This window comes from Eptesicus fuscus, chromosome 11 (assembly GCF_027574615.1).
Source record: "Eptesicus fuscus isolate TK198812 chromosome 11, DD_ASM_mEF_20220401, whole genome shotgun sequence".
Taxonomy (NCBI): domain Eukaryota; kingdom Metazoa; phylum Chordata; class Mammalia; order Chiroptera; family Vespertilionidae; genus Eptesicus; species Eptesicus fuscus.
In genome coordinates, this window is record NC_072483.1 from 47046252 (window position 1) to 47072133 (window position 25882).

General features: G+C 38.4%; 1 protein-coding gene across 4 annotated transcripts in view; it reads left to right on the forward strand.

Moving 5' to 3' along the window:
• Positions 1 to 25882, forward strand: part of UBR3 (ubiquitin protein ligase E3 component n-recognin 3) — a 186382-nt gene that overhangs the window by 49703 nt on the left and 110797 nt on the right. For 3 of the 4 annotated variants that reach the window (XM_054723408.1, XM_028141026.2, XM_028141027.2), the window contains exons 3-8: positions 260 to 418; positions 5803 to 5946; positions 6697 to 6746; positions 14218 to 14284; positions 16343 to 16473; positions 17644 to 17872. In XM_054723408.1, coding sequence (XP_054579383.1) covers positions 260 to 418; positions 5803 to 5946; positions 6697 to 6746; positions 14218 to 14284; positions 16343 to 16473; positions 17644 to 17872 — 780 coding nt within the window. The remainder of the gene's footprint in view (positions 1 to 259; positions 419 to 5802; positions 5947 to 6696; positions 6747 to 14217; positions 14285 to 16342; positions 16474 to 17643; positions 17873 to 25882) is intronic. The other variant, XM_028141034.2, reaches the window with a different exon arrangement.

Sequence of the window (25882 nt, forward strand, 5' to 3'; positions counted from 1 at the left end):
GAATGCTTCTTACACAAATTAAATAATACCTATGGTGTCTTTTTCCTCGTTAACCTTTTCTTATAGGACCAAATACCTGAACAAGTCTACCCTAGGCTGGGTGCTTAGTGGATGCCTAATTTCCACACAGTTTTTATATGAACCTTTTTGATTATAAAATACTGTCATCAAGTCACTATAACTTTAAATGGATAAAATATTATTTTTATCTAAATATTTTAAAGAAAGTTAATTATAATGTTTTATTTTTTTTCTTTAGCAGCTGATGTACCTTCAGAAAAAGACCTTAACAAAGTTCTTCAGCTTTTGGAACCTCAAATTTCCTTTTTAGAAGATCTAACTAAAATGGGAGGAGCAATGCGGTCTGTTCTTACTCAGGTTTTGACAAACCAACAGAACTACAAAGATCTGACTTCTGGTGAGTAAAGTGTTAGAGTAGAAGAATGTTAAAGTTTGCTTATATTGCTATAATTAATAGAAATTGTGTATTTTAGAACTTAAAAGTAAAATGTAGATTTTTTTTGTAAAGCTGGATGTTATTAAGAATATCTGATTTTGATGAAGAAATGAAGCCCCCTAAAAATTAAATGACTAGTTTAAGACCTTACAACTAATTTATTTTGAAGTTGGGACTAGAACCCAGGTCTCTTAACTTTTTTGTTTGTTTTTGTTAATCCTCACCTCAGGATATTTTTCCACTGATTTTTAGGAAGAGTGGAAGAGAGAGGGAAAGACCAAGAGAAACATCGATGTGAGAGAAACACATCGATTGGTTGCCTCCTGCAGGATCCCTGACCAGGGCCCAGTCTAGGGAGGAGCCTGCAACCAAGTACATGCCCTTGACTGGCATCGAACCTGGGACCCTTTGGTCTGCAGGCCGACGCTGTATCCACTGAGCAAAACTGGCTAGGGTGTTAATTTTTGATGTGACATAATCATAACTATATTCTTTCTTCCTTTCTTCCAACAATAACAACCATCATTTTTATGTTTTCATCTTTGGTATTCTAAACTTTTGGGTTGTTTAGGATTTTATAATAATGTAGAGTTTAAGTTCTAAAACTTGGAATTGTTGACTATGTTTTTTACATAGTATACTATACTGTTATATAAAATATTTTAGTTTCTATACCTTTAGTTTAGTTCAAATTTATAGTACAATAAATATATCAATTATTTAAAAATCTTGTTATAAATATTTTAAATGGCATTCTTTATGCTGGTTCATAAATAGCATGTTTTGAAAATTGAAGTTTGTCTTGTTTCTTGGTATAATTTCCATGTTTATTGTTAATCGTGTTATTTAGAGATAGTCAGATATATTTATTTCTTCAACAAATACTTAAGTACTCACTGTGCGGTTTGGCTTTGGGCTAGGTATTAGAGCTTGGGTAGAGAAGGTAATTAATAAACCTGATAATCCTGTTTGTACCCTTATAAAGCTTATAGTATAGTGAGTGAGATGACATTAATAAAACCCTCAGACTAATGATAAATTGTAGTAAATGCTATGAAAGGGTAGGACAAGTGTATACTAAAGAGAGAGCGATTTCACTGATGGGGAAGGTGAGGAAGCTTCACAAAGGGTGAGAGGAGTTGGGTGGTAATGGATAGGATTAGATTTCAGGTAGAGGGCATTTTCCTCTCTGACTATTGGTCCATCCCTTATGCTATAAACAACATAAAACTGGTTAAGTAGTATTGGGAGACATTGGAGTTTGTTAATACCTCAGGCATCTAGCTGAGACAGAAGGCCAAACCTTAGAGTAAGGGCTGGTCTAGGTCAGCCTTAATGAAGCTTAAAGCCCTGAACAGTATCTGCAAGGAAGATAGAATATGGAGATTATTCTGTCAGCTCAGAGGACATATAGAGAAACTTAGGCTTTCCACAGATCTGTTCTTTACAAAAGTGTTAAACCAAACCTTCATGAGTTCTAGGTGATCAGGCTATTAATTGAGAGCTTGTCTGGAGGTTCTAGCAGGGGAGCGCAGCTACTCCTATACCCTTGACTGAGGACCGGTCCTCTCCTTGGGGGGAAGGTCGTCCTCTTCAAGTGTGCAGCTTTGGGAGGGACACACATGGATGGTGAGGGAGGAGGGGGACACCCGCCTAGCCAGCCAGATTAGCCGGATCAATCCTGGTGATCAATGGGGTGACAGATATCGCAGCCAGATCGCCCTCACATCCATGATCAGGCTATTAATCGAACTGTCTTCTAAAATAAAATGAATACTCTTCATAGGAAGATAACAGAATCCAGAATCTTGTGTAATGTGTCATTAGAATGTCCAAAATCACCCTGACCGGTGTGGCTCAGTTGGTTGGGCATAATCCTATGTATGAGGAAGTTGCCAGTTTGATTTCCGATCAAGATTACAGGCCTGGGTTGAGGCTCCATCCCCAATAAAGGGTGTGCAGGAGGCAGCAGCCCATCGCTGTTGCACTCTCACATCATGTTTCTCTCTCTCCCTCTCTAAAAAAAAAATCAATAAACTATTCTTTTTTTTTTAAACAATGTTCAATATGTTATCAAAACAGTCAGTAGAAACTGACTTGCAATAGCCCAGTTATTGGATTTAGCAGGTAGACATTAAAGAAGTTATTATAAATACAAAATTCGTGCATGGTGTGTGTGTGTGTCCCTCAGCCCAGCCAGCACCCTCTCCAATCTGGGACCCCTCGAGGGATGTCCGACTGCCTGTTTAGGCCTGATCCCGGTAGGATTGGGCCTAAACGGGCAGTCGGACAACCCTCTCACAATCCAGGACTGCTGGCTCCCAAACGCTCGCCTGCCTGCCTTCCTGATTGCTCCTAACTGCTTCTGCCTGCCAGCCTGATCACCCCCTAACCACTCCCCTGCCAGCCTGATTGATGCCTAACTGCTCCCCTGCCAGCCTGATTGCCCCTAACTGCCCTCCCCTGCTGACCTGGTCACCCCTAACTGTCCTCCCCTGCAGGCCTGGTCACCCCCAACTTGCCTCCTCTGCTGGCCTGGTCATCCCTAACTGCCCTCCCCTGCTGGCCTGATCGCCCCCAACTGCCCTCCCTTGCAGGCCTGGTCCCTCCCAACTACCCTCTCCTGCTGGCCTGATCGCCCACAACTTCCCTCCCTTGCAGGCCTGTTCCCTCCCATCTGCCCTCCCCTGCTGGCCATCTTGTGGTGGCCATCTTGTGTCCACATGGGGGCAGCCATCTTTGACCACATGGGGTAGGGCATCTTGTGTGTTGGAGTGACAGTCAATTTTCATATTACTCTTTTATTAGATAGGATGTTTAAGAAATTAAAGAAAAACCTGTTCAAATAATTATGATCGAAGAGATAAGGAATCTTAGCAAAGAACTATAAATAATAAAATTCTAGAACTGAAAATTACTGTAGAGTGCAAGAATTTAATTGACAAATTTACTGGATGGGCTTAGCAGTAGATTAGACAAGGTAGAAAGACTTAGTGAATTTGAAGACACATCAATAGATTATTTAACCTAGAAAACCAAAAACACAACAGAGCCTCAAGGACCTATTAAAATCAGATGACCAAATATCACGACAGGTGAGTGAGAATGGGGACATTAAAAAACATTTGGAGAAATCATGACTACAATTCCCCAAATTAGATGAAGAAATATAGACTTATTGATCCAAGATGTTTAATGAACCCCAAACAGGATAAATATAAAGACTATCACAATACAATGTACATGTGGGAATATTTATGGGTGAAAATGAGCTTATTTTTAAAAAAGGAATAAAAAAAGCTAGTGTAGTTGAAATGAAATGAATGTTATGGGGATAATGGTAAAAAGAAAGGCTACTGTATTAGGCTTGTTCTAGATTAGGTAGATGCTCATGGACCATGTAAGATTTTATATATTCATTTTTTCTCAGGCTTGTGAGAGATTGATGAAATATATTTTGTTAACTAAAAGGTATTACAAATTATCTTATTGAGATAAATATGTGTCTTTTATTACTCAGGAGACATTTAGTCATTTCTTACATAGAACACTACAAGTTCTTTATTCTTTGCAAACTAATTATGGTTGTTTTTAATTCCTATCTATTTAGTCTGTGTTGGAGTTTTTTTTTTTATACCAGCTCAGAGAGATTGGACAGAGATTTAAAAACAAAATAAAACTGTTCTATTGCAGTTATTGAAGCTAGTAAAGAGAGGAAATAAAACTCAGCAAATACTAAAGAAACACATTTATACCTTTTTATAATCAGAGAGGCTGAGATCTTAATTTAAGATACACAGTCTGCCTAAAGAGGTGGCAAATGCCATGGTAATTTTGCTTTCAGACAGAGAATGATTTTTTTCTTTTAAGGAATTCTTAAATATTAGTGTTTTCTTTTACTATTATTCATCTTCCATAATATATTAACCCTTTGCACTCGCTTTTTTCTTGATTCCTTTATTCTACTCAGGATTTAATTTTTTAAATACCCCAGATTTTACAAAGCGCGGCAGTAGAATAAAAAACTGGAGTTTCTTTTCATATAAACTTATTTATTTGGATTTTTTAATATTTCAAACTGGAGGCCCAGTGCACGAAATTCGTGCGTGGGGGGGGGGTGTCCCTCAGCCCAGCCAGCACCCTCTCCAATCTGGGACCCCTCGAGGGATATCCGACTGCCCGTTTAGGCCCGATCCTACCGGGATCGGGCCTAAATGGGCAGTCGGACATCCCTCTCACAATCCAGGACTGCTGACTCCCAACTGCTTGCCTGCCTGCCTTCCTGATTGCCCCTAACCGCTTCTGCCTGCCAGCCTGATCACCCCCTAACCACTCCCCTGCCAGCCTGATTGATGCCTAACTGCTCCCCTTGCCAGCCTGTTTGCACCCAACTTCCCTCCTCTGCCAACTTGGTCACCCCTAACTGCCCTCCCCTGCAGGTTTGATTGCCCCCAACTGCCCTCCCTTGCAGGCCTGGTCCCTCCGAACTGCCCTCCCCTGCTGGCCATCTTGTGGCGGCCATCTTGTGTCCACCTGGGGCAGCCATCTTGTGTTTTGGAGTGATGGTCAATCTGCATATAACTCTTTTATTAGATAGGATTATCGATACATTCAAAGAGTAATTTTAATCTCGACATCCGAGTGCAAAAGGTTAAAAAGCAAAACAATAGAAAAATTGGCAGTAATTAATAAGCTGAAATGCTAAAGTGAAAGTTTTAGGATTGTTCAATTCTAGAACCTAAACTTTTCAGTATTTTTTGGAATAAATTAGTTTTAACTGATACTTCTGTAGAAATTATACTTTTAATACCTTAAATATGATAATAAAACAGGAGTTAACAGTAATTTCAGTTGTAATATTTTAAAATTTTACCCAGGAATTATCTTCTCCAGGAAGCCTGTCCTAAGTACTCTGCTTTGGGTAAGTTGGTTGCACAGTATTAGAACACAGGTTATCAAACCAAATGATGAAGTCTGCTACATAATTGTCTTTTACCATATTATCTGTCTTTCTCTACCACTAATTTGTTGAAGGCAGGAATCATGCCTTATTAATCTTTGCCCCCTCTGTGCCTTATATATAATCTCTGGCATATTTTAGATGTTCAATTACTTAGTAGGTTTCATTATTTGTTACATGTGCTGTACATTCTGGGATTGTTAATGTCAAACATGAGTAGAAAAAGGTGTGAAACTATTTTATATAATTCATTCTAGGGTTCTCCCTTCAATAGCGTATTCACCTATTTATAGATATATAATATATATATTAGTAACTGAGTTGACTGTACTTATATTTCAAATGGAATATTTTAATCCTATTTTAAATTTGTTTTAAATATTAGGTCTTGGAGAAAATACTTGTGCAAAGAAAAGTCACGAGAAGTACCTTATAGCTTTGAAGAGCTCTGGACTTACCTATCCTGAGGACAAACTTGTATATGGTGTTCAGGAGCCATCTGCCGGCACTAGCGCTCTGGCAGTTCAAGGTTTGTCTAAATATGTAATTTGGATAATGATAACTTTCCTGTATTAAAACAAACAAAATAACCCCTTCCAACTGTACTCATTATTGGAGAAATTTAAATAATGTGTCATTCTTTGTAAGGAAAGTAATAAAAGTTTAAAGATTTTCTAACTAGTAAAAAAATGTAGCAGTTGTTATATTTAAGAGTAGCCCAGAATTTTAGTAAACCATAGTTTAAAACTAAAAAGGTTGGGGGTGGGGTTTTGGGGGTGTGGAGGAATTGAGCAAAAAAGAAAAAAACAAGGGAAAAAACTTCTGGACAGGGACAACAGTGTGGTGATTGCTAGAGGGAAGGGAGTTGTGTGGAGAAGGGGGATGATAAATGGTGATGGATGAAGACTTGACTTGGGGTGATGAACACACAATACAGTGTACAGATGATGGGTTGTAGAATTGTGCACCTGAAACCTATATAATTTTGTTAACCAGTGTCACCCAAATAAATTTAATAAAAAGGGGAAAAAATAGGGATACTTTTGAAATACCATTTGTGATGATTATATTTGGGTTTTCACTGGGATTTCCTATTGAAAGTATAAAGTATATAAAGTATTAGGTCCAAATTTATTAAAGATAAATGTTGAACTTTGCCAAGATAACTGTTAGAATGAGGTGTCTTAATATAATAAAACTTAGCTTTTGATATTGTGATGTAGCAAGTAAAGCATTATGTAACAACTATGAAGGGCAACTTTTCTTTTCCTTTTCAAAGGTTTTGCAGGTGCAACAGGGACATTGGGACAACTAGATTCTTCAGATGAGGTGAGATTTACAATTTAAAACTTTTTAAAAATAGAATTTAAAAAGTTTTAAAACTGTACAGGTTTGTGGATATTATCTAGTTTAAATTCTTAATTTTGTAGACAAGGACACTGATGCTCAGAATGGAATAACTTAGCCACGATCATATAATTACTTAGTGACAGAACAAGTATTACTACAACTAGATTTTTATTTGTTTATAATTAATTTCTCTTTTAATAGTTTAGAAGTGGGAGATAGAGATAGAGATTTCTCCTAGGAAGGTATCCCAAAATTTATCCAAATTGCTGTTATAAGTACAATGAAATTGTCTAAAGAAATTTAGAGAAGTCTAGAGTAACTTATTAAAAGAATATGAAATGTAACTGCTTTTCTAATCACATAACTAAGTTACACCTAATATGTCAAGGATTATTTAAAAAAGCAATGTACAGGAAAATAGAATGTCAATTTGAAAATTCAATTTTAATAATGCTTATTAATATAATAAATATTTCTAGTAAGTTCTTTATAACATTACTGTTGTGGTGAGGTAGAATGGCTTCTCAAAAGGTAAGATCTGAGAATACTTAGTTGAATATGAATGGATGCATATGCACTTCCTTGACTAAAGCCAGGCAGATAGGAAAGGAGTTTCTACTTGTATCTATTGCCAGTAGAAACTTTAGAAAACTATTACATAATGAAATGGTTTATTGATGTTACAGAGCACTTTATTAAAATAATCTAAATATCTTGATATAATCTTGAAAAATCTATAATTTTATGTTCGTATTTATATTGTTGATTAAAATCTTCATATTATTTTAGCATACCTAGCATTATGCATCCAACAGCCTTGCTAACAATTCTACTTTATTTACATGAATTGGATTTGATTTCTGGGCACGTGAAAAGCTGATCTTCAACTCAGATATTTTCTCCTGTGTCTAGGAAAGAAGTAACATTTATTTTTGTCTTGGTCTAAGCTCTCCAGATTAGCTTTTAAATTGCCAGTGGAGACTTTAATCCTATATAATAAAAGGCTAATATGCAAATCAACAGTGGAACAACTGGTGGCTATGACATGCACTGACCATCAGGGGCAGATGCTCAACGCAGGAGCTGCCCCCTGGTGGTCAGTGCACTCCCACAGGGGGAGCACAGTTCAGCCAGTAGCTGGGCTCACAGCTGGTGAGCACAGCGGCGGTGGTGGAAGCCTCTCCCGCCTCCGCAGCAGCGCTAAGGATAGTTCGACTGCGACTGCCAGCTTAGGCTGAGTGGTACTAAGCCATCAGTCGGACATCCCCTGAGGGGTCCTGGACTGCAAGAGGACACAGGCCGGGCTGAGGGACCGCCCCCCTGAGTGCACGAATTTCGTGCACTAGGCCTTTAGTAGTACATAATTGCATCACAACAATGCCATATTTTATGATAGAACTAGTGGCCTGGTGCACGAAATTCATGCATGGGGGTGGGGTGGAGTGGGGTTGTCCCTCAGCCTGGCCTGCACCCTCTCCAATCTGGGACCCCTCAGGGGATGTCCGACTGCCGGTTTAGGCCCGATCCCTATCGGGCCTAAACCGGCAGTCGGACATCCCTCTCGCAATCCGGGACTACTGGCTCCTAACTGCTCACCTGCCTGCCTGCCTGCTCGCCGCTAACCACTCTGCCTGCCGGCCTGCTTGCCCCCAACTGCCCCTCCCCCTACTGGCCTGACCGCTCCCAACTGCCACCCCTGCCAGCCTGATTGCCCCCAACTGCCCCCCCACTGCCTGCCTGCTCACCCCCAAGTGGCCGGCCTGCTTGCCTCCAACTGCCTTCCCCTCGGCCGGCCTGATCACCCCCAACTGCCCTCCCCTCCTGGCCTGATTGCCCCTAACCACTTCTGCCTTGGCCCCGCCACCATGGCTTTGTCTGGAAGGTCTCCCGGAAGGTCTCCCAGTCTAATTAGCATATTACCCTTTTATTAGTATAGATGCTAAAAGGAGATCCTTTTGTGTGCATGGGTAAAGGAGGCTTTTAAATCTCTTCTGCAAGTAATTCCTACAGCAGTATCAGAGGATTTGAAATGTGGTTTTGTTCATCACCATTACTTCTCATCTGTCCTTCTTTAGGTCCTTTCTTCTCTCTTCATTCCTCTTAGATTATTTAACTTCTGTGATATATATATATATATATATATAATCATTTGCTCCTTAATTATGATTATGGCTCAGTGTGAATATCATAGTAAATATTTTTTGATGGTGATAACTTTAAAATACTTCATTTCAACACCTATCCTCATAATGCACTATTTTTGTGATAGCTGAGAAAATGTAATTTTAGAGCATGTAATGTATATTTACTTTAAATATTTAAAAGTAGTTTAATCCCTAAATCATATTTGATCCCTAAATCACATTTTATTTTATTATTATTATTTTTTTAAATATATTTTATTGATTTTTTACAGAGAGGAAGAGAGAGGGATAGAGAGTTAGAAACATCGATGAGAGAGAAACATCGATGAGAGAGAAACATCGATCAGCTGCCTCTTGCACACCCCCTACTGGGGATGTGCCCGCAACTAAGGTACATGCCCTTGACCGGAATCGAACCTGGGACCCTTGAGTCCGCAGGCCGACGCTCTATCCACTGAGCCAAACCGGTTTCGGCCCTAAATCACATTTTATAATCAAACTTTTAGTTATGAGATAACATATGTAAAGAACCTATCATGGACCAACACAAATTAGGCACTTGATAAATGTTTTCTGTCCTAGTCCTTTATGTGTAGAAAGGGTTCAAGTATTAGAATTTTTGAACTCTTATGGGTCATATTGTAGGTATTTCTGCTCATCTTTTCAGAGGAATTGGTTTACTAAAGCATGGTTTAAAAGTAATGAAGTTTATATTTAAAAATTACATTAAAAATTAACTAAATAATGCACAAGTGAATACATGGTAGTTGCTTTGCCAGACAATTCAGATAAAATAAAAATCACCTCTGGGTTACAGTTAATAGTTTGGCTGACCTTGACAGACCATTTTCTGTTGTAGTTAAATAACTATGTGCTTATAGGAATGTATAGTGTGTGTGAGTAAATAAAAAAGGTTACACTATTTTGTGTCCTGTTATTTCCACTTTAATGTATTGTGTTAATCCATCTTTGTCAATACTCTTTATTACTGGTATGTAGTATTGTGCAGTTTATCCAATCATTTCCTTAATTTTCAGTTTTTTATTTGAAGATAATGCTTACATTTATTTTTGTGCAGATGTGCATATAGTTTTCTAAGTTATGGAATTGCTAGGCTATAGGGTATGTATATTTGGAATTTTTATAGATTGTATTTCTTCCTGATTATAAAAGTCACACACAAATATTTAAAGTGAAAAGTTTGGAAAAGTATAGAGATAAGATCACTACCCAGGGCAATCATAGAAGAGTTTTAGTGATAAAGTCAGGAAATTTTCCGTTTTAAGATTGTGATCATAATTTTAATTATAAAACAAAAACATTCATTTGTTTTATTGATTTATATACTACAAAGTCTTTGCTTTCTGACTTTTATATCTTGAGTTAGAAAAAGAAAAATCTTATAACAAAGCAAAAATGAGAATTAGGAGGAGGCAATTTGAAGGTTGTAAACATTAAAAATATTAAACCTAAAAGTGACCTTAAAGTCTGTCTTGCTTAACCTATTTATGGAAGAGGAAGCTAAATTCCATAGAATTAATGGATTCACTCAGGCTAGTGAATTTCTTCTAGTTAGTGATGGAGTTGTAATATATAGCACAGTAGCCCATTATTTTGGGCAGGTTATTGCAATTAGGATTGGAAATCTGAACTAGTATTTAAAATACTAGTGTGACTCAGTTTGTTGGGCATTGTTCTGTGCACCAGGAAGTTGCTGGTTCAGTTCCCAGTCAAGGGCACATGCCTGGCTTGTGGGCTTGATCCCCTGTTGGGGAGCATGCTGGAGGCACCTGATTGATGTTGTGCTCTCACATTGGTGTTTCTATCTCTCCCCCACCTTTTCTCTCTCTAAAAATGATCACATTGGTGTTTCTATCTCTCCCCCACCTTTTCTCTCTCTAAAAATTAATAGACTATTAAAAAATTAACTTAGACCATATTCATTATAGAGTAAAGAGAAAATAGACATTAACAAAAATATAATAAAATTACCTATTATTATTATCACTTAGAGGTGTCTTAACTGTAAACATCTCTATTCTAACATTTTTATACTGGGGTGGGCAAAGCAGGCTTATAGTTGTAAGTACACAAAACAATTTATTCTTATATTATTATTTATTAATTATTGTATTATTTTCATACCAACAACTGTGAACTCACTTTTAACCCACCCCATATATAGTATATTTTAAGGGTTTCATGTATATGTGCTATTCTGTATTCTGCCTTTTTCACTAATGGTCTTTTTGAACATTTATAACAAGGAGTATGCTTTACTAGTAACAGATTTTATTAGTGTACTAGAGGCCTGGTGCATGAAATTTGTGCACGTGTGGGGTCCCTAGGCCTGGCTGGTGATCAGGGCCTATTGGGGCCTTCTGGCTGCCAGCCGGGGCCTTCCTTTTGGCTGCCAGCTGCTGTCCAGGGCCTTCCTGCCAGCTGCCAGCTAGGGCCTTCCTGCTGACTGCTGGCTGGGGCCTTCCTGCTGGCTGCCGGCCACTGGCCAGGGCCTGCCGGACGGGGGGAGGGACCACGGGAGGCTGGCCAGCCACAGGGGGCGTCCAGGGGAGGTTGGCTGTGGGAGCGCACTGACCACCAGGGGGCAGCTCCTGCATTGAGAGTCTGCCCCCTGGTGGTCAGTGCGCATCATAGTGACTGGTTGTTCCGGTGTTCTGGCTGCTTAGGCTTTTATATATATAGATATTACCAATACTTAAATGGTTTTATATTCCATATGCTATTCTACATATGAGATCCTTTTCTCATTTATAATAGTTTTTGAACATCTCTCTGGTCAAAGTGAATTCAGAACTCTAGCGTTGTTTTTCTTCAAAGGATACAAAGTATGCTAAAATTTATTTACTGTGTACCTTGTTGTTGGAAGCCAAAGATTTTTTTCCCCTGGTATAAATAAAATGTGATGAATACTTATACATATAGTTCCTATTTACTTGTCAGATTATTTCTCTAGGATAAATTTCTAGAACTGGAATTTCTATTCCAATGATAAATACACTTTAAAGACTTATGACAAGTATATTGACAAATTGCCATTCAGGAAAATTGTACTATTGTATAATGTTACCATCAGTGTATAAGAGTACCTATTTTCCCATCAGTTTAGATGGAGATAATCTCCTTTTCTTGCTTTGGCTGATGTGTATTATGTTGTCCAGCCTACATCACTGGTCTATGTTTATGAACTTTTGTTATTGCAGCTTTGCTTATGCTGTCTTCTTTTTTTGGAATGATGTTCCCCTCCTTTGCCTGACTAATTTTACTTGTATTTTAGACTATAAGACTGGGAAATTAACATAACTTTGTATTTCCAAGACTACTGCTTGATCAAGGATATTCTTTTCAGAGGAAGTTTATATTTGAAATAATGAAGCTGCCCAGTGGCATGGCTCAGTGGTTGAGCGTTAACCTGTGAACCAGGAGGTCATGGTTCAATTCCCAGTCAGGGACACATGCCTGGGTTGCAGACTCGATGCCCAGTAGGGGGCGTGCAGGAGGCAGCTAATCAATGATTCTCATCATTGATGTTTCTATCTCTCTCTCCTCTCCCTTCCTCTCTGAAATCAATAAAAATATATTAAAAAAAGAAATAATTAAGCAATCCTAACCTGGGATATAACATAGTTTTTCCAAATTTGTCTTTTTTCTCAGGGCTGGGAGAACAGTTTCAGAATAAATGTCTATTAGCTAAAATCTCAAACTTTAGGATCCCCTGGATCCTGTGGCATGATTTAACATTATTTTCTTTTCTTAAAAAGATTTTAAAAAATTGATATTTAGAGAGAGAGAGGAACGGAGAGGGAGAGAGAAATATTGATGTGAAAGTGAAACATCGATCAGCTGCCTCCTGCGTGTCCCCCACTGGGGATTAAGCCCACAACCTGACCGTGTGCCCTGACTGGGAATCGAGCCAGCAACCATTGGGAGCATAGAATGATGCCCAACCAACTGAGCCACACTGGCCAGGGCTGATTTTACATTCCTGTGTCTGTTTTCTGTCTTTTAAGGCTCCAAGTTTCATTCTGGTTGAGTTTCTCCAATGGCAAGGGTGAGGGTGGCAGAGGAGGAGTAGTAGTTTGTCAGTCCTGCTGCCCAGTAGATTATTATGGAGGCCTTGGCAAGGGTGGGGATTAACAGGGAGGGCATATTAAAGTGCTCAGTAAATGTGGAATGTAGCTCTGGAAAACCCCAGACTGGCCCTGAGGACTGATGCTGGACTTGATAGAAACCAGAAGTTAAGACTGTGGTGTGTAGGCCAAGGAAGCTATAATAGTAGATAGAACAGCAGCAGCATGAATCCGAGACTACTTTTCTGCTTTCAAGATTTGATGGGCTCTACTTGAGAAATCTGGGAATTTGTATTACATTCTAATATGCCACCAACTCCATTGTTAGCACAACAGACTATATGCCAAAATGCTACCATACATGTCCCTATAATACCAGTTGGCTCATATATGTTTGGAAAATAGGAAAATGATAGTATAGCATAGAAATTTTGAATTCATATGCAATTTCCTAGTTTAGGAAAGCTGGAAAAATGGAGTGGAATCATAACATTTAGCTGGAGGGGAAGAACTCCTGAATTCAGCTACAAAGATAGCAAGAGCCTTTTCAGCAACATTTAAAGAAAATTAGAAATGTGCACCTGTGCCCAGGGCTCCCTCCCTACGATGCACACTCCTAGCCACACCTTGGTTTCACCATCGGCAGGCTGCTTCCTCTATTCCTCCTCCCTTTGCGTTGTCTCAACTCCCTAGCTTCCCACTCTGTTGCTGTGCTGCAGTGTACCATCCCTTGAGAATGCCTCAAACCACTCCAAGATGTTTTCCTGGGCATCCAAATGATTTCCCCAGGTGCAGATTATGACTTTTGTTTGTCTTAGACTCTTCAAAGCCTTTTTCTTTATTGATTGTTTTAGCCCTCTGCCTCTTCTCTCCGTTCTTCCTATGCCAATCAGCTTGACTCCCCCTTCAGCTTCTTTGTTCATATGAAATGATGTTTATAAGGTTAGGAAAATTTTTATTTTGGCATTTTGCATTAGAAGAACAGATTAAGTTTAAGAGCTCTTATATTTTAATACTAAGGATTTTCATTATATAATTTAATCAAAATTAGCAGTATTAAAAGATATTACAGCAAAGACAGAGAAGTAAAATATGTTGATTAATAATATGTAAGCATGACTATATTATATTTAATCATTTATAAACATACATATATTTATGTAAAATATATAAATTCATGAATAGCATTATTATAATGCTAATTCTGTTTTCCTCTAGGAGGATCAGGATGGAAGTCAAGGTCTGGGCAAGAGAAAGAGGGTCAAACTAAGCAGTAGCACCAAAGGTATTTATATTTTATTTTTAACTTGTATAAAAAGCTTCTAAATGCTTAATCACTAAGAACACTTGATTGGCTATCCGTATTGACATCTGAGGTATGTTTGAAAAGAGACTTATTTAATTATATTTGTCGAATAATGGAGAAACTGTTTTTAGGGGGTGATTTTGGGGGACCTGAAAAGCAAGCAAAACCTTTACTATTGGGATTTTGTTATATGTTTTAAAAAACAAAATGTTTATTATCTTTTTTGAGCCAGAAAAATACAAGTCATTTCATTAATTCTTTGATTTGGAGCCAGTGTTTTAGGTGTACAGTTTTAATTTGGATTACATCTTTTTATAGTCTGGTGTATGCATTTTAAAGTGAAAAATGACAAATAAAGTAGAGATGGTGAAAGAGAGAATGTGAATAAATGTTGTGCCCTGACCGGGAATCAAACTAGTGACGTCTTGGTGCATAGGGTGATGCTCAACTACTGAGCAACACTGGGTAGGCAATTGAGTACTGGTTTCTAGTTGGCAGCCTGTACTTTGGATTTTTGCCATGATCAAAAGTTTAACATGGTCTATTGTATGGGTTAATATGGTCTCTTAGAGTCTTCAGAGGTTAAAATAATATTTTGATGAAAAGAAGCTTCTTATTTCTGGTGCTGATTAAGTATATCTTGTGGAATATTTAGGACTGCTTGGAAAGGTGGAGCAAGCGGGTAGTTTTAGTTTAGGCTCGTTTTGTAAGTGTTCTTAGTTACTTAGGCTGCTGCATTTAACTTGTGGGCTACTAGCAAAGGGCGTGAAATTTGGTCTGCAGTCCAGGATGCAAACATACTAGTATAATCATGCTTCCCTTCTCCCTGATGCAGCAGAGAAGCTGTGATGCCTGAAAAAATAGAAACCCATATGGCCCTTTGACTTACTCGAGTTGTCCATGTTTTTACCTGAGTCCTTTGAGATACATCTGAGTTGGGGTAGACTCATTACCTGAGGGAGATGTGGTGTGAACACTTACTCAACAATAGAAAACTGAAATTGGGTCGGGTTAATTAAAAAAACTCTACAAAGTTATCCTGCAAGACAACTTGAACTGTAATGTAGTTATGGCTGTACCTGCATATTTTGGTGCATGTGATACTGTTTTCTTCAAATCTGTCATCTAGTTCCAGTTCCTGCTTAAGCACCATCACTGAACTAGTCTACTCACAGTTGATATTTGCTATATCCTTTTGATGTCCTTGTATAGAGATTATGATTCAGAGCAGTAGCCCAAGATCATTTGCTCCAAGAGATTAATAGTCAGAATTAGTTCATTTTTAGGGGGAAAATTGGAGAAAGTGAAAGAGATAGCTAAAGTATTAAACATATTGGTTCATCATATACATGTTGAGATGTTTCTGTTGAGTAAGTATGGCAAGGATTCAGAGATTAGCAAGAGACAGCCTTAGCCTTCAAGGAGTGACAGTTGGTTTTAGAAATAGGCTTTCCAGTAGATAATTTTATCCCCCTTTGAATACTTTTATTAGAAAGGGGCATTGTATACATGAAGAGGAACTCTTGAGTCTAGTGCAAGTAGTATAACTTTATACTACTACTTTGCACTAGTATAAAGTTAAGTCTTTATACTAGTGCAAAGTATAAAGATTTAACACTCTTTGTACTTTGCCTGGTATATTTTTACTAGAAAAAGTAAATGCTTCTGTATACTATAGTAAGCAATGCATTAGTAATTATTCTTTCTGTTGAAATGTGTATTTCTTTTATGAAGGATAATTTTGAAGAAATATTGAATTTGTAAAGATTTCCCCTCTCTTTTTAAAAATTAAAAAAATTAGATTTGGACTTTATGTCCTTAATAGTACGTTTTTAGCTTAAAACCATCATTACCATCTAATTATTTAATTATTTAATTAATTTAAATTTATTGGGTTGACATTGGTCAACATGAACGTACATATAGGTTTCAGGTGTGGGTTTCTATGTTTGGGGTTGATGGGTTATTAATTATAGTAAGGTTTAAATGAAATGAGAAACTTAAATCATTTGATGATAATTTTTTTTTTTTACATAGATCAATCCATAATGGATGTTTTGAAACATAAAAGTTTCCTAGAAGAACTATTGTTTTGGACTATAAAATATGAATTCCCCCAGAAGATGGTAACTTTCTTACTCAATATGCTTCCAGATCAAGAGTATAAGGTATATACATTTCCCTCACTTCCTTTCTGAACTTTGCTCCCTATTCTTTGCCCTTTCTCTACTAAATTTTAAAAATGTATTTCTCAGCTGTGGCTTATTGTATTGTAGCTCTGAGGACTGATATAACACTGTGAAAGAGCATAGGGTCTGCAGAAGAAGCATAGTATCAAAGATCTGTGGCAAAGCACCACTGTTAAACAGAATTCCTAAGGGTTGCCTTTCTGCATAGAACTTGATCCAAAGGGAATGCTGGGTGGCAAACATAAAAACAATTGCTCAAATAAATACGTTGTTACAAATTCTTCTAAGGAGAGGTACAGATGCTATGAGTATGTGTAATTGGGCCAATTGAATTTAGATTGTGGGGTTAGGTATGGGAAAACATGGCATTAGTAGCTGCCTGCCATAAAGTTAAAATACAGAACAGTTATTGACTAATGTACTCATGTAGGTAGATGAAGTCTCTTGTCCCAGGGTGTCTGGACCCACCTGTTATCACTGTATAGTTATGGCAAAGTGACATAGCCTAGTGTATGAAAAAGGAAATGCATCATGCTGTAGTTCTTTTTAGGGCTTAGGAAATAAGGCCTCTTTAGGAGTAACACTTTAATAATGCCATTGTTTGGTGACTTTATAACTGCTTAGGAAAATAACAGAGGAAATAAATGTACATGTTACACAGAAAGAATATTTAGTCAGATTAGTGGTCAGCTTTCCAAACAAATAGGAGAAGATATTTCTTTTGGAGTAATCACATTGACTCACTTGTTAAGTTACATGAAACCTGTGATAGTTTTTAGTTGAGACTTTAGGTTTTGTTTTTAAAGTAGGTAGCACAGAACAAAGAGAAATACTTTGATAATAAATTGATTTATTTATGAGCATAGTGAGAATTTGTATTTTAAACTATGGTATTTGTAATTGCTTTAAAATTTTAGTAATTTAAAATGCCTATTAATTTTTTTAACCATCAAAATATTTTGCTGATGTTTCAAAAAATGGGGAAATATGATTTAAGTCTGCTGTCATCATTGAAATTATTTTTTCAATTACCTTGGACATCATCACAAACTAAAATAGTTTAATATGATTAGTATAATATGTTGGAAAATGTGTAATAAAAGTCAGTTAAATTAATGTGTTTTTTTTTTCTATTTAAAACATTTACAGGTTGCTTTTACAAAAACTTTTGTTCAGCATTATGCTTTTATTATGAAAACACTGAAAAAAAGTCATGAATCAGACACGATGTCTAACAGAATTGTTCATATTAGTGTTCAGTTGTTCAGCAATGAGGAGCTAGCAAGACAGGTAACAGAAGAATGTCAGCTGCTGGATATTATGGTCACTGTGCTATTATACATGATGGAAAGTTGCCTTATTAAAAGTGAGCTACAAGGTAAACTCAGAATTATTTTCACTAGTTTTATTAGTATACTGTGTATACCTACTCTTAAAACTTCCTTTTATGTTTAAAAATAGCTTTCAAAATATTATAAAATAGTACGTATTTGTAAAAGAAATTTTTGGAAAATTTTCAGTAACATTTAAAATAAAACTTTAAAATCACCCAGTCACCTAATGGATAAGGCATTGGCCTCCTAAAATCACCTGTAGTTTTGTTATTCACAAATATCTTGTTAACATTTTGGGATATTTTCTGTCATTTTGTAGGATAATCCTATCTAATAAAAGAGTAATATGCAAATTGACCATCACTCCAACACACAGAATGGCTGCCCCCATGTGGTCAAAGATGGCTGCCCCCATGTGGACACAAGATTGCCGCCACAAGCTGGCCAGCAGGGGAGGGCATTTGGGAGGGACCAGGCCTGCAAGGGAGGGCAGTTGTGGGCTATCAGGCCAGCAGGGGAGGGCAGTTGGGAGGGACCTGGCCTGCAAGGGAGGGCAGTTGTGGGTGATCAGGCCAGGAGGGGAGAGCAGTTAGGGGGAGACCAGGCCTGCAAGGGAGGGCAGTTGGGGGCGATCAAGCCTGCAGGGGAGGGCAGTTAGAGGTAACCAGGCTGGCAGAGGAGGGAAGTTGGGGGCGACTGGGCCTGCAGGGAAGGGCAGTTGGGGGGGGGGACCCAGGCCTGCAGGGGAGAGCAGTTGGGGGGACCAGGTCTGCAGGGGAGGGCAGTTGGGGGGACCAGGCCTGCAGGGGAGGGCAGTTAGGGTGACCAGGCTGGCAGGGGAGGACATTTAGGGGCAATCAGGCTGCCAGGGGAGCAGTTAGGCATCAATCAGGCTGGCAGGGGAGTGGTTAGGGGGTGATCAGGCTGGCATGCAGAAGCTGTTAGGGGCAATCAGGAAGGCAGGCAGGTGAGCAGTTGGGAGCCAGCAGTCCTGGATTGTGAGAGGGATCCCAGATTGGAGAGGTTGCAGGCTGGGCTGAGGGACACCCCCCCCATGCACGAATTTCGTGCACCGGGCCTCTAGTATATTTATATGTATGTATACATACATACTTAAAATATGTTATCATAGTGTACATGTCAAGAATATGTGTTTTAGCCCTAACCGGTTTGGCTCAGTGGATGGAGTGTCGGCCTGCGGACTCAAGGGTCCCAGGTTCGATTCTGGTCAAGGGCATGTAACTTGGTTGCGGCACATACCCAGTAGGGAGTGTACAGGAGGCAGCTGATCGATGTTTCTCTCTCATCAATTTTCTAGCTCTCTATCCCTCTCCCTTCCTCTCTGTAAAAAATCAATTAAAAAATATATTAAAAAAAAAAGAATATGTGTTTTAATGGTTGCAGGTATTAATATCATATGGCTTTACTATAATTTAAAGATTTCCTAATTAGATAGGTTCCTTTTTTTAATCATAAAATTTTTACTACCAGCCTCAGACATTTTACTATACCTATACTTTTTATTTTATTTTATATATATACTAGAGGCCCAGTGCATGATTGAATCATGCACGTGTAGGGTCCCCTACACGCTTTCCCTTTCTATCATGGGGAGCTGGGTGCCTGTCTGCTGGTGCACCAGGCGCTGGAGGCTTCTGAAAGGCCTGCTGCCTGAGCGGACAGGCACCCAGCTTCCACACTTTTGCTTTCGATTGCAGGGGAGCTGAGTGCCTGTCCGCTCAGCACTCAGCTCCCCCGCTTTTGATGGTCCGCGCGGCGGGACGTCAGCTCGCTGCCCCAGAGGCCCCTTCTGTGACGCAGCATAGCCATGGCGCAGACGCTGAGCTCGTGCCGCTGCTGGCGACGCAACTCAGCATCCCGCCGGCCCAATCAGCTACCCCGGCCACCCCGAGTCCCCCCCCCCCCCCCACGCCTCCTGGCCAATCATGGGCATAGCGAAGGTACGGTCAATTTGCATATTTGTCTATTATTAGGTAGGATATTTTATTGATTTTTCACAGAGAGGAAGGGAGAGGGATAGAGAGCCAGAAACATCAATGAGAGAGAGACATCGACCAGCTGCCTCCTGCACATCCCCCACCGGGAGATGTGCCCGCAACCAATGTACATGCCCTTGACCGGAATCGAACCTGGGACCTTCCAGTCCGCAGACCGATGCTCTATCCATTGAGCCAAACCGGTTTCGGCTATACCTATACTTTTTATAATGTAAAAGTTGAATAAATCTTGACTTTTCTGTGCTGCCATAGTGAGATCTTTGATTTTCTTATTTTGTGCCCAGAAGTCTCAAATTGCCGTATATTTCTAGGACCTTATCACATTCTCATTTCTCTGTAGTCTTTCATCTTGACTTTACCTCCCTGTAATAATGGATATTATGTGAGTGTTTGCTATGTATTAGGCACTGTGTGAATACTATTTGTATGTTGTTTTAATTAAACTTCTGAACAACTCTCTGAGATGGGCATTGTTACTATCCCCACTTTAAAGATGAGTAAATTGAGGCTTGGTGAAGTTAAGCTGTATACTCTATGGCGAATGATGCCATAGAGTATATAGCTAGTAAATGACAGAGCCAAGATTCAGAATTCATATCCTCTGATTCAGAATCTTTGTTCTTCTCCATGACACAGCCAGGCCAACATTGATAAGACTGTGTCTTCTCTTGTTGGCACCTGGAGTTAACCTTTAAAATAACAACAACCAGTACTTCAGATTAAATCTTAGGACCTTCCCATTTTCTGTAGTTAAGACTTGGTTTGTTCCACTGTTGCCTCCTTCTGCATATCAGCTCTTACTGTCTGTTTTCAGATGTGATACCATAGCCTGAAAATTGATATATGCTCAGTGCGGGGCACATGCTTTATGTGTAATAATAGCTAGCTAATAATTATGATAGCTACTATCTTTTGAGCACTCGTATACTGTGCTCTTTTCTTAGTACTTTATGTGTATTATAGATATTGCTTTCTCCATTTTATAAATGAGGCAATTATGGCTTAGGGAGTTAAATCAATAATTTATAATTTTACAGCTGTAAATTGGTACAGCTGGGTGTTTGACTTCAAAACTCATACTTTTGCCCACTGTGGGACTGGTTTCCCATTGTAGGTATAATGGGAGAATAATACATTTTATACATTAAGCAATATACCTCTTCACTTCTTTAAAGGAAAATTTAAAATCCACTTTGTATTATAGTTTTTCTATCTTCATGTAAGACAATCTTTTATTTCTTAGAGATTTAACTATACATATTGCTCTTTTATTTTGGAAAAAGGCCTTTTAAAAATAAAAAGTCAACTTTTTGTTGACTCAATAACCCACCTCAATCTAGTGTCTGCTTCCATCATTCTGTTTTTCTTTCTAAAATTGTCAACGACTCCAGTAGCCACATATCATATGTTTCCAAAACAGCCCCAAATTATGCCTGTTGTTCTGATATAGTTATTAATACAATCTCTTCTAGTCTAAAAAGAGTCCCAGTTTATCTAATAAATTACACTGTAGCCCTTTCTATGGCCTACATCAGGGGTGGGGTATCTTATTTCTGCCAAGGGCCATTTGGATATTTATAACATCGTTCTTGGGCCATGCAGCATTATCAACTTAAAAATTAGCCTGCTATATTTGGTTAAACATTTAATTAACTCACCACTCATGCCTTGGCAGAGCCAGACCAAATGACTTCCGAGGGCCAGATGTTCCCCACTCCTGGATATGATGAAGAAACCAGTGGCCACTCTTTGGACCTTATCTTGTTTGATTTTCAATAGCGTTTCCCACTATTGATTTTCTGCTCTTTTTGTGGCCCAATACTCTTTTCCACTTGTCATGTTGATGTTGGTGTTTCTTGGCACTTGGCCCTGATGTCTCTGCTCTTCTCATTTCCCCTATATTTTGTGAAATCATATTGCATGGTCTTATTTGTTTTCTATATATATTTCCCTTCTAGTGCTGGAAATTGGTCTGTCCTGGAAATTCTTGCACAAGTTGAATGTTCTAGAAGCTAAATAGCTATAGGTAACTTTTCTAAGATCTTTAAATACAAATGTATTTTTTCTAGTAGTAAATTACACTATTTCTAAGCCCAGGTCTAAAATTATCTTTAGCTGCTATGCTGTTTTTTTTACTTTTAAAAATAGCATAGCATTTCATAGTACATATTTACTGGTTTTATAAAAGCATCATAAGTTATTCTTTTTTTTAAAAAAAATGTATTTTATTGATTTTTTACAGAGAGGAAGGGAGAGGGATAGAGAGTTAGAAACATCGATGAGAGAGAAACATCGATCAGCTGCCTCCTGCACACCCCCCACTGGGGATGTGCCCGCAACCAAGGTACATGACCAGAATCGAACCTGGAACCTTTCAGTCTGCAAGCTGACGCTCTATCCACTGAGCCAAACCGGTTTCGGCCATAAGTTATTCTTATTTTTGCATGAGTAGTATTGGAATGAGCTTTAAATATATTAAATATAACTAGCCACAGATATTACAACAAGATCTCTGTACTTTCTTTTTAATTTTTTTAACAGTCTTCATCTAGCCTTTGCATAAATTGTCTCGAGACAATATTTGAAAGTTTTGTCTACACTATTAGTAAAGACAGGAGCTGACACAATGAGAATTCAATGACCACAGCAATAGCTGAAGATTTAAAGGAAAAAGCCTCGCCCTGTCTGGTGTGGCGCCATCCCGTGCACTGAAATGTTGCTGGTTTGATTCCGGGGCAGGGTGTGCAAGAGGCAGCTGATCAGTGTCTCCCTTTCACATTGATATTTCTGCTTCTTCCCCTCCCTTCCTCTCTCTCTAAAAGTCAATTAGAAGATATATTTTTAAAAAACAGGGAAAGCCTTGCCTTGGCTGGTGGTTCAGTTGGTTAGAGTGTCGTCCCGATACACCAAGGTTTTGGGTTTGATTTCTGGACAGGGCACATCAATGATTCTCTCTCTGTCTCTTTTCTATCCTTTCTCTCTCTAAAATCAATCAATAAATAAAAAATTAAAAAAAAATTAAAAAAGGGAAAGAGCATCTGCTAGTGACCCCTACATTACATTTTAATTTTGTTGTATTCATTTTTATACCATACCACTGTGCTATCCCAAACATAATTCATAACTTTTCATATTCCTGAAATTTTACAGTTTGCCTTATAAATCAATCTGTGTAAAATGGGACTTAAAACCATGTGTTGCATAACAATAGGAATATCTGTAGTTGCTAGAAATCCCAGTTTGATCTTCTGTCCTTCATATCAAACTTTATTGAATTATATTCTTTCAGTGTCTATAAGCACCTCAAACATATTATGTCCACACCAAAAACTCATTATCTCTCTATCAAGCCTGCTTCATTTCTGTTATCTTGTGTGTGTATGTATGTATGTGTATATGTGTGTGTCCTTGGTGATATTAGCGACTTGGTAGTATAGTCTAAACATCTTAAAACAGCCACTTCTCTTTGTCTCTGTATCTTCATGTCACCACCATAGTTCAAACGATTGTTATCTCTAGGCCTCTACCACTAGTTATCACTGCCATTCTTTAGTCACTCTCCACGCTACACATCTTATCATGTCCCCTTTCTTACCACCTTGCCACCCTCCAGTGGCTTGCCATTCTCTTTACATGAACTTCAAACTCCTGAAGCTGATTAATAAGGGTCTCTAGCCTCATTTCTGCCACCTATTCTTTGCATTCTTTGTCTCAGTGATTTTATCTTTTTTTAAAAATAATTTTTTTATTGATTTCAGAGAGGAAGGGAGTGGGAGAGAGTTATATAAATATCAGTGATGAGAGAGAATCATTGATTGGCTGTCTCCTGCACGCCCCACACCGGGGACAAAGCCTACAACTCAGGCATGTGCTCGGACTGGGAATCTAACCATGCCCTCCTGGTTCATAGGTCGATGCTCAACCACTGAGCCATGCCAGCTGGGCCTCTTTTTATTTTTTTACAGCTTTGTCTACTTAGAACACCATTTCCTTCTCCATCCCTAATTTCTTTGGCTAATCCTAATTCTGTATATCTCAGTTTAAATATCTCTTCCTCAGGAGAGTCTTTTCCTGAATTGTAGGCTAGTTTTATTTGTTCTTATGACTTCCTGTACTTTTCTTGTTATAATCTCTATCATACACACTATCTTCTTAGATCTTAATCTCAGTGAAAAGAGAGACTATATAAGTCTTTGTTTAAAATAAAATTTTAAAATATATTTTTATTGATTTTGGAGAAGAAGGGAGAGGGAGAAAGAGATAGAAACATCAATGATGAGAATCATTCATCGGCTGCCTCTTGCACACCACTACTGGGGATCTAGCCCGCAGCCCAGGCATGTGCCCTGACTGAGAATCTAACTGTGACTTCCTAGTTCGTAGGTTGATGCTCAACCACTGAACCACACTGGCTGGGTGAGACTATAAAAGTCTTGATCTATTTACCACTTTAATCTCAGAGCTTAATAGACTACCTAGTTCTCAGTAGGTGCTCAATAAATAAATAATTGTTGATGAATGACTCCCATTTAACATTGAATCATTACTCTCTAGTGACAAAAGTACTCAGGTAAAAATTGAAGTACTAATCATTTTATTTCATTAAAGATTCTAAGGTGTTTGTCACAAGATTAATATTTAAAGTAGTGTCAAGAAAAATAGTGATTTTGAGGAATTATATTCTGTTTATCCTCTGTTTTTAATGAAATAGAACAGTGATCAATGTTTAAATATATTAAAATCCCAGCATCCCTAAGCACTCTCCCATTAATATCAATGGCTCACAACTACAGTGGCAGTAGTTGTCAGTCAGAGGGCTTTTCTGAATCTCAGGTGTGGGTTATTTATAGAAAGTCCCTTACTCCCTCTTCCTCATTCAGTTATACCCTCTCTCATTCTATTGGGAAGCACTAAAAGAGAGTATACTTCACTTTGTGGGTCCTGTTCTTATATATAGTTAAATTTCAGTGTGATAAGAGTCCCCTTACTTGCCTCAAGTTCAGCCGTAAAGGCATCATAGTTGAGACTCAAATTCCACATGCTCATTTATTTAGTTCTTATTTGTTTAAGTTCATACCTTGCAAAAAATTAAAAGAGGTATAAATCTTGCTAAAAGAAAGCAAGAATTCATATTAACCATCAAGAGTAGGAAAAATAATTTTATAGACTGAAACCCAAATTTAATGTATGGAAATTAAGAGGTTCAGTAGAAGCCCTCCTCACTAATGAGTTTGACAAGTAGGTGGTTAGTTGAAAAAGTTGGTTAAAGTGAGGAATCATTAAAAATGATACATACTGCCAAAACCGGTTTGGCTCAGTGGATAGAGCATCGGCCTGCGGACTGAAAGGTCCCAGGTTCGATTTCGGTCAAGGGCATGTACATTGGTTGCGGGCACATCCCCAGTAGGGGGTGTGCAGGAGGCAGCTGGTCGATGTTTCTCTTTCATCGATGTTTCTAGCTCTCTATCCCTCTCCCTTCCTCTCTGTAAAAAATCAATAAAATATATTTAAAAAAAATCAATAAAATATATTTTTTAAAAAATGATACATACTGCCCTGGCCAGTTTGGCTCAGTGGATAGAACGTTGGCCCTTGGACTGAAGGGTCCTGGGTTCGATTCTGGTCAGGGGCATGTATCTTGTTTGTAGGTGCGATCCCCCATCCCGGTCCAGGAGGCAACCAATCGATGTGTCTTCTCCCGTCGGTGTTTCTCTCTCTGTCTTTCACCCTCCCTTCCACTCTCTCAAAAAAAAGAAAAAAATCAATGGGAAAATATCCTCGGGTGAGGATTAACAACAAAAAGATACATTATCTTAAACAATGCATTTTAACCTAAAACACAGAAATGCATGCTCCTTCTCCAGTCTTTTAATTTTGGGCAAAGCATTTTTAGGGTATTGTTTCCTTGACCCCGGAGTTCTTCGTCTTTCTTATATATATCACATCTGTAAAGCATCATCTGTGATTTTCAGTTTCAGTTTCCTTAAAGTAGAATAGGAACATTAGATCTTAGTGGCTTCACTACATTTAAAGATC